The 15,280-nt window shown below is 45.2% G+C and overlaps 1 protein-coding gene across 1 annotated transcript in view; it reads left to right on the forward strand.

The window, feature by feature from the left end:
- LOC308340332 (uncharacterized protein) overlaps nucleotides 1–11,009 on the forward strand; it is a gene marked incomplete at its 5' end in the record, with an annotated part of 38,331 nt that extends 27,322 nt beyond the window's left edge. Inside the window, 7 exons of the mRNA XM_080799462.1 lie at nucleotides 963–1,070; nucleotides 1,458–1,511; nucleotides 2,466–2,573; nucleotides 4,645–4,936; nucleotides 5,665–5,852; nucleotides 8,098–8,337; nucleotides 9,006–11,009. Coding sequence (XP_080655588.1) covers nucleotides 963–1,070; nucleotides 1,458–1,511; nucleotides 2,466–2,573; nucleotides 4,645–4,936; nucleotides 5,665–5,852; nucleotides 8,098–8,337; nucleotides 9,006–9,152 — 1,137 coding nt within the window. The 3' untranslated portion in view covers nucleotides 9,153–11,009. The remainder of the gene's footprint in view (nucleotides 1–962; nucleotides 1,071–1,457; nucleotides 1,512–2,465; nucleotides 2,574–4,644; nucleotides 4,937–5,664; nucleotides 5,853–8,097; nucleotides 8,338–9,005) is intronic.
- Between the last annotated feature and the right edge of the window lie 4,271 nt (nucleotides 11,010–15,280).

Below are 15,280 nucleotides of genomic sequence, written 5' to 3' on the forward strand. Positions count from 1 at the left end.
TTTAATATCTACTCTCTTAACAACTTTCAAATATGCCAACTTCCTTAATATACTCCCAGCTGTCACATCCACTTAGCTTATCTACCGGTGCAAATTTAGTAAACATTCCTTTCCTAGAAGTAATGTAAGTAAATAAGAGCTCATGTTTTAGTTTAAAAGAATCTAAGTATGGGGCAATGTTTTTACCTAATTATAGCTGCATAATATGTGGAATACAGTTTTTGGAAAATGTTTCAGGTAGGTTAGATCAAACTTAAAAAGACATCATTTTAGTGTGAATATAGGGTAAACATTTTAAAAAACTGCATCTTTAAGAAAAGCATTATTGTATATCTTATGTTTTTAGTGGCCACCATCATTCCTTGAGGAAAATAGACAAACACTTCTAGGTCTAATTCTGTTTAGATAACTATGTTAGTTCGTACAGTAGTCCCCCCTTATCCGCTGTGCGGGGTTTCGGTAACCCGCGGTTGAGTGCAGTCAGGAAGCGAATGATCCTCCTTCTGACATATCATCAGGAGGTCGGCAGTAGCCTCACGCCTCCCCACAGTGCCTACGTCACTCACCTCACTCCATCTCGTCACGTAGGCATTTTATCCTCTCACGTCATCACAAGAAGAACCGCGAGTATGGTACAGTAAGATGTTTTGAGAGAGAGACCACATTCGCATAACTTTTATCATAGTATACTGCTGTAAATGCCCTGTTTTGTTATTTGTTATTGTTAATCTCTTAATTTGTGCCTAATTTATAAATTTAACTTTATCATAGGTATGTATGCACAGGAAAAATCATAGTGTGTCGTGTTCGGGTATCCACTGTGGGTCACAGAACGTACCCCCATGGATAAGGGGGGACTGCTGTACAGCACTCAAAAGTGTAGTAAATACAATTGTAAAAGTTAAAATTGCAGTGAACTGTAGTCTCACCAAGCAATATCTATGCCACGACCCTATCTCTAGGGACCCCAAGGACCTCGAGGTGACAAAGGTGATCATGGAGACCGAGGTGACCGAGGTCAAAAGGGTCACAGGGGCTTCACTGGTCTTCAAGGTCTTCCTGGACCTCCTGTAAGTTATCCTTTTAAGTATTATTTGCCTTCCGTGTGAAAATACACAAGTAGCTTGACAGGAATATTTATTTGTCCATAAAATGGTTGGACTTTTTGTATCTCAGTTTCATTTGAAAGTGTATCTTGAATATTTAATTACCCAGTTACCCATTATAATCTGCCATATATCAGCTGTAATTTTGTAGTAAGGAAATAAAGCAAAAGAATATATGTGCCAGTACTCTCTAGTTCAGTATTGGTCAACTCATGTAGACACAGGAGAGGCTGATGACTTCAGGAAATTACTTTATGCTGCTAAAGTCAACGACAGCCCATTTTTAAGAGCCGAGAATGACAAAATGTAAGTGTAAATATTTTGGCGACATTTTTCTTTTTTCCTACTTAGGGTCCAAATGGTGAACAAGGCAGTGCTGGTATTCCTGGACCCTTTGGCCCACGAGTAAGTAATAAAACCTGCCAAGTTGTGGATGTAAACAATAATGCTTCGGTGACATAGTGTTAGGGCTCGAGTATCATATTTATGGCTGAAGTCAGCCCCGGTTCCCTGAAGCTCGCAGCAAATATATGAGACAAACCATTCAGCAACGACCTTTAAGTAGAAATATTCCGAAATATGACCTACTGCTTCATGGCCGACATTATAATCTTTTACCTGCTGTGTATATACTGATCTGTTGCTTCATTTTCTAGTCTGTGTTCATTGAAATTTCACTGAACTCTTTGAGAAGATACAGTGGGACTTACTATGAGACGGAAATAGATTTTGAAGCTGGATTTTTTTTCCCTTTAAGTAATTGAGATACTTTCTCAGAAGTCGTTCGCATAAGGCTAATTCAGAAGCAAATCATAAAATGAAATCAGTATTTGAGGCTTTTGAAATTTCTACTTTGGTAGAAGTACTACTACTTTGCTTGCCTCCAATAGGTCATTAATGTCCTACAACGATTGACACGTATAATTACTTAGGACAATCATTGGAAAAAATTTCTGCTCTGTCTAAATACAGGGCAAACAAATCATACATAACATTGAGAGGAGTCGTATTAACATAACTGGGATGTGACGAGATCCTGGGGAATAAGCACACAAACTTAGCTTATATTAATCACTCGTAAGTCTGCCATTTTCTTAGTCCTAATTAATTAAATTTCTGATTAACTCTACAATACATGAGGTTTGACTGATGCTGGTCTTTTACCACACATGGAGGATGGAGAATCCATGTGTGATCCAACAGTGAACACTAAGGAGCCAGAACGCCATTGATTGGTTAGCAGGACAATGAATGAGAAACCATTGTGATAGCTCCATGAGGAAAGGAGGTCTTTGATGAGATGATCATTGTAAAAAGTTTTCTTCATAGAATCTAAAATACGGTCCTTGTTTCTGGCAGGGTCCTCCAGGTCCAGTCGGTCCCTCAGGTAAAGAAGGAAACCCTGGACCACTTGGGCCTATCGGGCCTCCTGGTGTGCGGGGCAGTGTCGGAGAAGCAGGACCTGAGGTAATCACGAGGGGTTCGTGCAGGTTACGCTGTTGGTTCCCAAAGCTTGGACTCTGTCCGAGGAACATCTGTGCAGCATGGTGGCAAGAGATCGAAAAGACTCTGAAAACAAACCTAGAGGTCACACAAGAGCTTGCCTATATAAGTAACCACTGCAAGTATTTTAATACAGATGATCCAGAGCACATTAAATTAGGGTCCAAGCTACAGAAGCCCTGACTTCACGCAACAGCAGGGGGGGAAAGTAGCAGGTCATGATTGTATTTATAATTAAAGTGACGAAAATGTCACTTTGCTTTAAATGGCAATATACTAAACGTGAGATTGATGCGTGTAGTCATTCAGGGAAATGCTGGAAAGGGAAAACAATGAAATTATTTTTCTCTATTGGAAATGACATTCAGAGAGGATTTAAATTAAAACTTCTTATGAAAAATTCCAAGAGTATCGACTCGGGAAACATCAGGAATTTGGGACGCACCCTCGCATCTCTGCCGTGCACACGTGTGCGTGTGTGTCTGTGAGTCTGGGCGCCCCTCTGTGCTGTTTCTTCCTGGTGGTCGCGTTTACCTTTCCTTCCTCGTTGTCTCTTCTCTTACTGATAGGACCATTAAGCCAAATGTTTATTATTTATTATGTGGATGGAGTAGCCTTGTTTTCCCCACGGTCAAGAGGAACGTTTCCTCCACCTTTCCCCGGAAATGCTTAACAGCTGCGGACTTGGAACACCTGGGACTCACATGGCTCTGGACCGCCTTTGTTCTGTGGTCCAGCGGTCCTTGATAGAAAGAAAAAAAAAGAAAAAAACCCTCTTCCCCGATTAGCATAAAGGGACTCATAGCATCACGATATGACCTTAAAGGAAAAAACCCACCAGATTGACCAGACTGTTGAGGTCGAGGCCAGGTTGGCCGTGAAGGTCAAAGCCCCACGTTCAGGCCACTTAACGTGGTGCGGCGGGCAGAGAGCTCCAGCCCTCCGCCGGCCAGGACCGTGCTCCCCGCGGGCAGCGTGCACGGCGGATCTCCACGGGCCACCCGCCGCCCGTCAAGCTGCTGGCTCTTCTCTGGGAGGGATGGATCCCAAGGATCCACAGCCTGCCGGGTCCCCGCCACTCTCTGTGCTCATCTCACTGCTACTGCAATAGTCCTTGTACGGCGGGAGAGAGAGCTGTTTGTTTTGTTCGTCGAAAGGCTGAAGAGAACTTTTTTCAGTTTTGCTTCGTACAGAGAAATTCGATCTACACACTAGTTAATGCACGCAAGAAGGCTTCCCGCACTTCCTTCCACATGTGGGAGTAGGGGAAATTCCTTTCGAGGCTGTTTCTTTCTTTCTTTCTTTTTCTTTTTAATTGTTTTCTGGGATGTTTCTTGTGGGCACTTCCTTGACACCGATGTGAGGCCTTAAGAACCAGCACCCACGACGCGCCGCATCTCGTCTTCCAGCTTCGGCCCGTAAATCCTTTTGAAATATTTCAGCGTGCCTTGCCCCAAACAGTTCGGAAATGCATGTCTGCCTCCACGCACTCTTAACAGAAACATCGCGCACCTGCAAGGTGACGTCGGGCAAACATTCTGCGCTTTGGTTTGTGTCGGTCTCAGACGCCAGCTTGCAGACATGTTGCCTGATAGAAGTTAATCGTCATTTCTTGTACTTGGGAAGTTACCGAAGCAGGCCAGAACCACCTCGTTTAAAAAAGTCATGAGGTCAGGGACACCTGGGTGGCTCAGTGGATTAAGCGTCTGTCTTCGGCTCAGGTCCTCATCTCGGGGTCCTGGGATCGAGCACCATGTAAGGCTCACCACTCAATGGGGAGTCTGCTTGTCCCTCTCCTGCTAGAGGCCCCTCTCCCCTGCTCATACTGACCTGTGCGCTTTCTCTCTCTCTCAAATAAATAAATAACTCTTAGGAAAAAAAGTCATGAGGTCACAGATCTGTCAGTACCATCAAACGGGGGTATCACACTGTAACCCCCCACATACCAAGTCCCATCAATGCCTTTGTGTCCAGTTGAAAATCCAAAACCAGGAAAAAAATACATTAACTGCGTTTCTAATTTTTTAAAAATTAGGGTCCTCCTGGTGAGCCTGGTCCACCTGGTCCCCCCGGGCCGCCTGGTCACCTTACAGCTGCTCTTGGAGATATCATGGGTCACTACGATGAGAGCATGCCGGACCCCCTTCCAGAGTTCACTGAGGATCAGGCGGCTCCAGATGACAAAAACAAAACAGACCCAGGGGTCCACGCCACCCTGAAGTCACTCAGTAGTCAGATTGAAACCATGCGCAGTCCCGATGGCTCTAAAAAGCATCCGGCCCGGACATGTGAAGACTTAAAGCTTTGCCATTCTGCAAAGCAGAGCGGTGAGTGGACGACCTGCCCATTTGAGTAAAATCTGTTGTTCCGGATCGTGTTCTCGACTGCACCCCTAAATATTTTCTGAACTTTCTACTTAAGTGACAGGCACAAGAAGTGAAAGTGGCAGACATGTCGCAGAATTTATGCCTCAGTGGTGCGGACAGTCAATGACGTGAAAAATCATAGCATGAGACGATAAGTGTGATAGAAGAGGGCAGACTATTAATGACGCCATTTCGTGCGGTTCCAGAGATAATTCAAGGCATTCTAACTGTAGTTCAACTCATTTACTTATTTTATTCATAGTTTTGACGATACGCTATTTTATTAGATTCCAGTCATATTTTGCTGTAAAATACTGGCTTTCCGAATTTAATGAGAACACGCCCTTTTTGGCAAAGCCACTTAACTGTTGAGGGTTTTCTCCTTCTGGTACAGTTTTCCCAGCTCTCAGATGGGGATAATGATGTTCCTTCCCATGTGTGTTTTAAGCCTTCAGCACATGGTGTGGCTAAGTGCCCTAGCACAGTGCCTGCCGGTAGGGAGTGTGCAAACGCCGAACGGTGACTCTTTCCTCAGCGGCGGGGTCTCCCCGAGCCACGTACTCTCTCTTAAGAGAGAGTGAGTTCATCCGTGAGTTCCTCTCTTCGAACCCTCTGTGCATTCTTTTAGAGACTCATACTCGCGTTTGAAATTCTCTTGACTTGGTGCGTATTTTTATTTTGGAACCTAGGGGAGTACTGGATTGATCCTAACCAGGGATCCGTTGAAGACGCCATCAAAGTTCACTGCAACATGGACACGGGGGAAACGTGCATCTCGGCAAACCCGTCCAGCGTGCCGCGCAAGACCTGGTGGGCCAGCAAGTCATCCGACCACAAGCCTGTTTGGTACGGTCTTGACATGAACAGAGGGTCTCAGGTAATTTAATACGCTTTCTGAAAACTACATTCTTTGCTTTTCATTATTTATTGTATTATTGATTTAGGACTATGCTGTTATTTTCGGCCAGGTTTATTATTACGTAAATAAACTTCACTAAGAATTATATGAACATAAATTTTGAATGATAATTTCCCCACTGATGGAATGCGGAAAAGTAATTGTTTTTACTATTAGTTCCTTTAATGCACGTGACACTGACTGTGGGGTAGACTTAAAAGGACCTCGCCACAGTTCGAAGGCGTGGACTGTACTTAGCGTCAGGAGACCTTGGGGACCAACGCCTGGATCTCTTGCCAACTTTGTGACCTCAGGGAGTCACTTAACCTTTTGAAACGTCGTTTTGCCATTTTGAAGTGAAAGTGATGGGGCGCCTGGTGGCTCAGCTGGTAGAGCCCCTGACCCCGTTTCGGCTCCGGTCGTGATCTCAGGGTCCTGGATCGTCCTGGATCATCCTGGGTTGAGCCGTGTGCTGGGCTCCGCGCTCGGCAGGGCGTCTGCTTGAGGCGCTCTCCCCCTCTTCCTCTGCCCTTCCCCCGGCTCATGCAGGCCCTCTCTCAAATAAGTAAATATGTCTTTGGAAAAAAATGTAAAAAATAAAGTGAAAGTGATAATATCTACCTCACCATCTCTGTGTGACTATAAGGAGCTTGATATAGTATCTAGGACCTGATAAGGTACAAATAAATATTAGATGATTACCATAATAGTACTTTTAATAATTAAATCACTATGTAATCTCCGCAGTATTATTTAAACTCAGGGCATTTTTGTGATTACAGTTGACCCTTGAACAACACAGGGGTTAGGGAGAAACATCAGTCAAAGGTCTGTGCGGTCGGAATTTCACACACAACTTTGACTCCCCTGAAACTTAACTACTAACAGCCTACGGTTGACTGTAAGCCTCATCTGTAACATAAACAAGACGATTAACACATATGTCGCATGATGTAGTCCATACTATATCCTTACAAAATAGTAAGCTAGAGAAAAGAAAATGCGTTAAGAAAATCATGAGGAGAAAATACATTTCAGTACCGTATACTGTTTATACTGGAAAATTCCGGGTATCAGTGGACGCAGGCAGTTCAAACCCATGTTCTTCGAGGGCCGACTGCCTGTGAATTCTTTTCGTATTTTTAAGGCTCAGGCTCCTCTCTGTTCCTTTCCCGGTCCTGTGCTTCAGCTTCTCAACCAGCCTTGCCATTTCCTCTTGCAACACGACTACTTCCCGGCAGATCCCTTGATGGCAGCCGAACTCTGCAGGTCTCCTCTCACCCCTGCTTCCGATCTTTCCTCAGAGCTCATGCTCACAGCGACATAATGAGACAGTATGGGTGTGTAGAAGGTATTCCGGAATCCACCAGGATTTCATGAGTAGGAAATTTTAAAATTTAAATATACCCAGTTGAAATGTAACTTTGTTAATATAATATGTAAAAGGCTTAAATAGGAGCCTTGAACATACGATTTAAAACAGAAGATAAGTAGAAAAGAGCCTGTAGGAAAATATTTTTGATTATTTTTTAATTTTTATTTATTTATTTGACAGAGAGAGAGAGATCACAAGTAGGCAGAGCAGCAGGCAGAGAGGGGGCGGGAAGCAGGCTCCCCGCCAAGCAGAGAGCCCGATATGGGGCTCCATCCCAGGACCCTGAGATCATGACCTGAGCTGAAGGCAGAGGCTTAACCCACCGAGCCAACCAGGTGCCCCTGATTATGTTTTCGTGAGCGAATGGACAGTTTGTAATTCGTATTTCCTTAAGTACGGAACAGTGGGTCTTCAAAGATTTTAAGCCAGTAATTGAGTCCCAGTTCTTACTATAATTAGCAATAAAAACGGAGTTATTTTTGACACACAGTTAAGTCAGTGCACAAGTATAACTTCTAAAAAGCAATATCCAGATATTTTTAAACAAATAGAGAAGCAGATTTCAAAAAATACTTAGATTTTCTCTGATGAGTTATAATTATCACTGGTTTCATTACCTTTTGTTTGGGGTAGGAAGGACAGAGGTTGTTGTGAATATTCGTAGAAGTTTCAAAATATTTTTATATGCAGGTAAAGTATGTTGTTATATGAAAGAACAAAAGTAATATTCCTCAAAACTTATGTCTGAGATCAACACACACACACACACACACACACACACACACACACACACACGGCACCATGAAACCCTTCAGTGTTTTGTATAACAAAGACTCTTTGTTTCTCCAGTTTGTTTACGGAGATCATCAGTCACCTAACGCAGCCATTACTCAAATGACCTTCCTTCGCCTTCTGTCGAAAGAAGCCTCCCAGAATATCACTTACATCTGTAAAAACAGTGTAGGATACATGGATGATCACGCCAAGAACCTCAAGAAAGCTGTGGTTCTCAAAGGGTCAAATGACTTGGAAATCAAAGCAGAGGGCAACGTTAGATTCAGATATATCGTTCTTCATGACACTTGCTCTGTAAGTACTTTTGACCTATATTGATCTGGTTGAAGAAGAAATCTATTTTTGACAAAAATACTGTCATGGCAGAAATGGGGGCAATCTTACCCCCACTTTGTTTATACTTGTCCTTTAAGGTAAACGTGCATGTGGGTTAGTCCACGAAGCACGGAAGTTTTAAGGCAAAATAATGAACAAAGGACTGGGTCCTTGGGATTCAGCCCAGCTCTTCTGCAAACTCTCTGTGGTTCTGCAAGTCACTTTATTTAATCTCAGTTTCAGGCTTAAAATTCCTTGACTCTAAAGTGTATAATCAATATGAGATACCCCTTGCATTTTTCACCGATCTGTATGTCTCCTCACTTGTATATGTAAATTTAAAAAGGGAAAATATTTAATGACGAATTATAGTTTCATTTGTGAAAACCAAAAAGGCTTTCATAATTTATGTTAGCAACCGTTTGGGAAGCTGTCAAAGAACAAAAGGTGTTTCCTCGATTTAGGTCATGAAGCAAATGCCTGCCGGCCGTGCCAGGACCTATCCTGGTGTTAGCAGTGCTCCTAATCCTAAGGAGGGCTCTAAGGCTCATTGCTTTCACAGTATAAAATCTGGCTTGGAAGCTTATGTCTAACGTCTTTGGAACAGCTTGTCTATACCACTAACCCGTTGCACCATTTAATTCCAGAAACGCAATGGCAACGTGGGCAAGACCGTCTTTGAATACAGAACACAGAACGTGGCACGCTTGCCCATCATAGATCTCGCCCCCGTGGATGTCGGCAGCACAGACCAAGAATTTGGCATCGAAATTGGGCCAGTCTGTTTTGTGTAAAGAAGCCAAGATGCGTTGACCACGAGCACCACCCCCGCCATCCGAGACCGCCCACTCACAGGAATTCTGACTGTTGGAAGCTGATCCTGAAACTCTTGAAGTAATGGCTGGTCCCGCATCAGCACTGTACATACGGTCTTAAGTGCCTGGCCTCCTTATCCTCTAGAATATTTATTTTACTTACAATCCTCAAGTTTTAATTGATTTAAAATATTTTTCAATACAGCAGTTTAGGTTTAAGACGAGCCATGACAACGACCACCTTTTAAAAAAGTAAACTGAATAAAGGAATCTCCATTTTCTTCAATTTATTTCAATGTAATGACAAAGTTGTTTAGTATTTATGAGGAAATTCTTCTTCCTGGCAGGTAGCTTAAAGAGTGGGGTATGTAAAACCACAAAACTTGTGTATTTCACTTGGCTGTAGTTTGAAAAATAGTAGTAGAGCCCTTCTGTGACCTCTTATTCCCAGATTATCAATTAAAAACGAAATCAACATGTTTATCCTTGTGATTGAAACCCACATGCATGTCTTGATATTGTTTAATTACCATAAAGACTCTTTAAAGAGAACTTTAAAAAAAAAATCAGTTTCTCACGATCTTAAATGAAATTTTTTAATAATATATATTCAATGGAGAAACAAAGTGATCTGAAATTCTCATAAAGTGTGGTAAGTTCAGACTTTTTTGTCATTCAAATTTAAAGATATCTTTCCCTCTTGACTCAGTCTGTCGCGTAGATAGAAGTTACATGAGTACACCATTGAACACATTTGCACTTTCTTGTTTAAGAAGACATTGAATGCAAAGTAATTTACACGTACGACTTTGTAAACTATGTCCAGGACCCAAAGTCGAGAGCCTTCCACATGTACAGTCTCGTCATCCTGAAGCCTTTAATGAAGAAAAAGATTCAGAAACTCAAGTTGTGGAGCTGACTCTAATCAAACGTGATGATTGGAATTCGAACATTCGGCCTTTGAACTCTCGTAGGAAAAGTGACCCAACGTTTCTTAGCATGAGCTACCTCATCTCTAGAAGCTGGGATGGACTCACCGTTCTTGTTTATATTTTAGATACTAAAAGGTGCTATGCTTCGGTTGTTATTCCAAGACTGGAGATAGGCAGGGCTAAGATGTATTACTATTTTCTTCTAATGATGGTGCTAAAATTCCTTCTATAAATTTCTTTAAAAATAAAGATGGTTTCATCAATACCATTTGTGAAAAAATAATCGTTAGACTTCCCATTTCTGAAAGGAGGAGCATTGTTCCAGCGCTTCTCCATTGTTCATCTGTCATACTGTATCTGGAATGTTTTGTGATACTTGCATGTTTCTCAGACCAGAACATGTAGGTCCCCTTGTGTCTCAAGGTTGTTTTTTTTCTTCCCCCTTAATTGCATTTGTTGGCTCCGTTTTTATTTTTTCTTTAAAAATAAACATCTGGGACCATCCCAAAGGCCAAGCCATGCACGCAACTTTAGTCATGTATCTCTGCAAAGCATCAAATTAAATGCACGCTTTTGTCATGTCAATGGTTTTCGTTTTGTGACATTCCTTTGAACATATGAGATCCATTTTACTTCCAATGGTGAAAAGTAAAGTGTTGTGGTATTCTTTTTTGCCATTTGTTTGAAGGACAAAATGAGTACCTTCCATTGTGTACATATATATATAATGGCTCAGAAACAAAAATCAATTTTCAACATCACCCACAAAGGCAACACAATACTAATTATCATTGTCTATGCCCTTAACAATCTCAGGGTAGTATTACTGATAACAAGAGAAAAGCAACTGATTTTTCATGGTTGAACAAACTGTGATAATAAAATATATGTTTCAAAGTATATCACATATGAATTTAGCCTAAATGATTTCAGAGTTTTATTTTCAATATTTATTTCACAACATTGTTTTTTCCCAAATTGGTTATTATTTGAGCTCTACATCTTCCAATTGAATATTTATGAACCTAAAGACATTTGTGAATTTTGTTTGCATTAAAACTTCAAGTCCGACCTATACAGGTCGTACAAGTTCAGATAAATGAACCAGAAATATGTGGTGATTCTGTTCAGTTAAAAACACTAATAATCTCTAGCTATAGAAATACCAGCCCTTATTTGGAGCTCAGGAATGAGAAGCTGACCCAGACGATTCCAAAGGCCCTCAAATTGCCCGTCGGAGATCTGTAGGTCCCATTAGGTTCGTGGACTTCTCTGCCCTGCCGGCTAACTGGCATCTGACAGCCATTGCTTATTAATTTATTAAAATACAAATGAAAACCCCCCAAATTAACAGGAATTAAGAAAAAGAAGGAAAAAAGATAAGAAAGCATAAGGAATGCTGAAAAAGAATCGCAAACTCAGAACACAAAATTTGGCAAATGATGGCCAAGTTGAACGTCATTTATTCCAAATTGGAGTGAGTCACAGAGATCGTGGACGACATCCCTTCTCAACAGAATCGTGTCGTAGGGCTGAAAGCAAGTGCAAAACTGTCTGGGGGGACGAAGTAGTTCGCAGAGTCCCCATCCTCCTGTGAACAAAGAGCGTCTCAAGATAACTGGGTTTTTTTAGAAATTACGAAGATTTCAGGAGAGACTAGGAATAATCTTTTTCTTTTCTGCTTTTTTCTTTAATTTTGTTTAAATTCAATCAACTCATTAACATGTAGTGTATCACTAATCTCCTAAACCTCATTTTTGGGGGCCAAGTTCCAACCAGGGTAAACCCCGGCCGTGACACCGTTCGACCCCGAGAGGCACGTGTGAGCGCGGGTGTAGGATCCGAACGGCTCCCGCAGCAGCGGCTTTTCTGTCCAGGCCCCTTTCTCGACGCGTCATTCTGTCCGAACCGAGGTGCCGGCCGCCCGCAGGGCTCAGTCTCCCCCTGTCCACCCTCACGCTCCGCGCCGCGTCGCCACCTGCCCTTGTCCATCCCCAGGGTCGTCATTACCAAGTGTCGCGGCCCCCAAATGCGCAGCAGAGCGCGTCCGCCCTCGAGCCGGGGAGACGCGCGCACAGACGCTCGCCTCGCCGTCCGCCCGGGGTCGCCGCGGGCCTCGCGGCTCGGCCTGTGGCTGGTGTCCCGGGGCCGGCGTGGGCCCGCGTCCGCAGGAGCCTCGGCGTCCGTCCGTCCGTCCGTCCGTCCGTCGGGCCCGAGACCAGGCGTCGGTCTCGACACCCTCCCGCGCAGAACCCGGCGTCGCTGCTCCGTATTTCGGTTTTGTCTTGTGAAAATCGGAGAAACCGAGCTGGACGCGGCGTCGGGCAGCCCCGCGCGGGGACGTCCCGCAGCCCCGCCCGCCGCCCGCGCTGGGTCCCGCCGCCGGACGGAAGCGGAGTCGCGGCCCGGCGGGGGTGGGGGGTTCCCGGGGACCAGACGCGGCGCCGCCCAGGAGCGCGGAGGGACGGTCCCCGCAGCCCGCGCCACCCGCAGGAGCGGCCCCGGCCTCCCGCTCCGGCCGCGCGGACCGTCGGCCACGGCCCGGGTCGCGACGCCTCTGCGGCGCCGAAGACACTGGTTCTGCCGAGACGACCCGGCGCTTCTGCGGCCGTTACAGGCCCGAGCCCCGGCGGTGCTTCCGTCCGCGCCCGCGGCCGCGGGTCCGCGCGCTCCTCGCGTCCGTCCTGGGCCCGTCCACGGACTCGCGCCGGCGGCGGGCGACCGTCCTCGCCCTTTCCGAGGCCGCCTTCCCGGAGAGCGACGCGGCACTCGGGGTGCGGGTCGGCGCGTCGCCTCCCTCCTGCCCGCCCCGCCCCACCCAACACGCGCGCACGTGCGCGCACCCACGCGCACACCCACGCGCACACCCACGCGCACAGACACACCCACGCACACACCCACGTGCGTACACCCACACACAGACACATGTGCGCACACACGTGCACAGACACACGCACGTGCACACCCACGCACAGACACGTGCGCACACATGGCACAGACACACGTGCACACCCACGCGCACAGACACTCATGTGCGCACACACGTGCACACACACGTGCACACCCATGCACGGACACACGTGCGCACACACGGCACAGACACACCCACGCGCACACCCACGCACACAGAACACTCACGTGCGCACACCCACGCACAGACACATGTGCGCACACACGTGCACAGACACACACGTGCACACCCACGCACACAGACACACTCACGTGTGCACACACGTGCACACACACACGTGCACACCCACGCACGGACACTCGTGCGCACACACATGCACAGACACGTGCACACCCACGCACGGACACACGTGCGCACACACGTGCACAGACACGTGCACACCCACGCGCACACCCACACACAGAACACTCACGTGCGCACACCCACGCACAGACACACGTGCGCGCACACACCCCCTAAGAACCCCGAGCGCTATCTTCCAGCATGAAAATGAAAATCCTTAAACTCCGAGTATCCGCCGTGACCCGAATTCCGAAGCTTCGCGGCGTCACTCTCTGCCCGACTCCGCTGCACACACGGTGCGTCTCTGTCCTCGGAGCTCCCCGTCCCGTCCAAGTCCACGCGCGCAGGTGTCCCTTTCGCCCGGTTTCGTCGCGCTCCTCGCTCTGCCCGGCGACACCCTCGTCCTCACCACCGCCGGGTGCCACGACGTCCCTGCGAAACGCCTCCGGGGCGCCGTGCGGTTCCTGACAGCGACCCAAGGCTTTCCACGTTCGTGTGATTACCCCTTCGGGCCAGTCTCCTCTGGGACTTGCATTTGTGACAAGGGCAGGGCCTGTGTACGAGGATCTAACATCCCGCCCCGTGTCTGTGTTTGTCCAAAATGCGCTGAGCGCGGGATGAGAAACGACAAACCGTGCAACGGGGAAGCACATCCAGAGCGTGTGGACGCTGGACTCACGCACTAGTGTGAAGCGTCAGTGTCACTACGGACTGTCGTTTACTGTTTCTACTAGTGTTACCGGACAGGAAACGCGGTGGGAGAAATTATTCCGTCCCCACTGGGGTGACAGCACACAACACCGAAGGCTGTATCTGACAAGAAGTCTGCAGATCCTGACTAAAACACTAACATTTGACTAAGATACGTAAAGTAAGATAAAAATGGGAATAAGTGTGCCTTATTCTCACATGGGGAAGCTCAGTATTTGAAAAATGTAGTTCTTTTTCTTAAATTCATGCCTAAATTAAATACAACCCCACTCGAAATCCCTATAGGGTCTTAAAAACACGAACATGACAAAATCATTCTGAAGTTCATTGGAGCAAAAAACGTGCAAGAAAAATAAGGACAACTTTACTCATTTGTATCAGTATAAAATACTCTGAGCAATTTAATAATCTTGGAATGAGAATGAAACAAATAGATAATAAAATGGAAGATCAGATTCTAAAATGCTTTTTAAATCTCGATTATAAAACTCTTACAAGCATGTTCAAACTGGGAAGATTTTTGTAATTAATATGACAGAAAATGTTTAATAGATTTACTTGCAAAAAGTCCTTAGGAAAAGTCCTAAGGGAAAAAAATTAAAATGTGCAAAGTCCTACATAGATTATTCATAGAAGCCAATAAACATATAGAAGATATTCAATATCATTAGGAAAGAATCCAACAAAAAGAGATATTAACTGTATCAGAATTTGACAGATTTAAAAGTGTCTAATAGTATTAGGTGTAAAAGAAGATACAGGAAAACATGTACTTTTTGCCCATCTCCCCCCGCCCCCCGCCCCCCGCATGTGGAAAGTATAGTTAAAGTCATTTTCTCACATTGGTTTACTCAGATTCTTATTAGTATGAGGAGGGGCTGTGGCCAGATGTGAGCTGTGGGAAGGAGAAAGAACAGGGGGTACTTTCCAGGACCGTTACTTTTACGGGATGACAAGTAACTGAAAATATCATTTGTAAAAATTACAAGAACCGATATTAAACAGAGTGGAACTTTAAATCCATCTGACAAAACCAATTTCACAATCGTGGCAGCTTGATTTAGACCACAGCCTGGGCATCGGGAGTGGGTGCCTGATTGCCATGGGTATTTCATGCAAGAATATTGATATTTTTTGTTTGGAATGTAAAAGGATTATCCAGCCAATGCTCTAGGAAGCCATTGCTGTATATTGACCATTTAGTGGGTAAA

The sequence above is a fragment of the Martes martes genome (genome assembly GCF_963455335.1).
Source record: "Martes martes genome assembly, chromosome: 3".
Lineage (NCBI taxonomy): Eukaryota > Metazoa > Chordata > Mammalia > Carnivora > Mustelidae > Martes > Martes martes.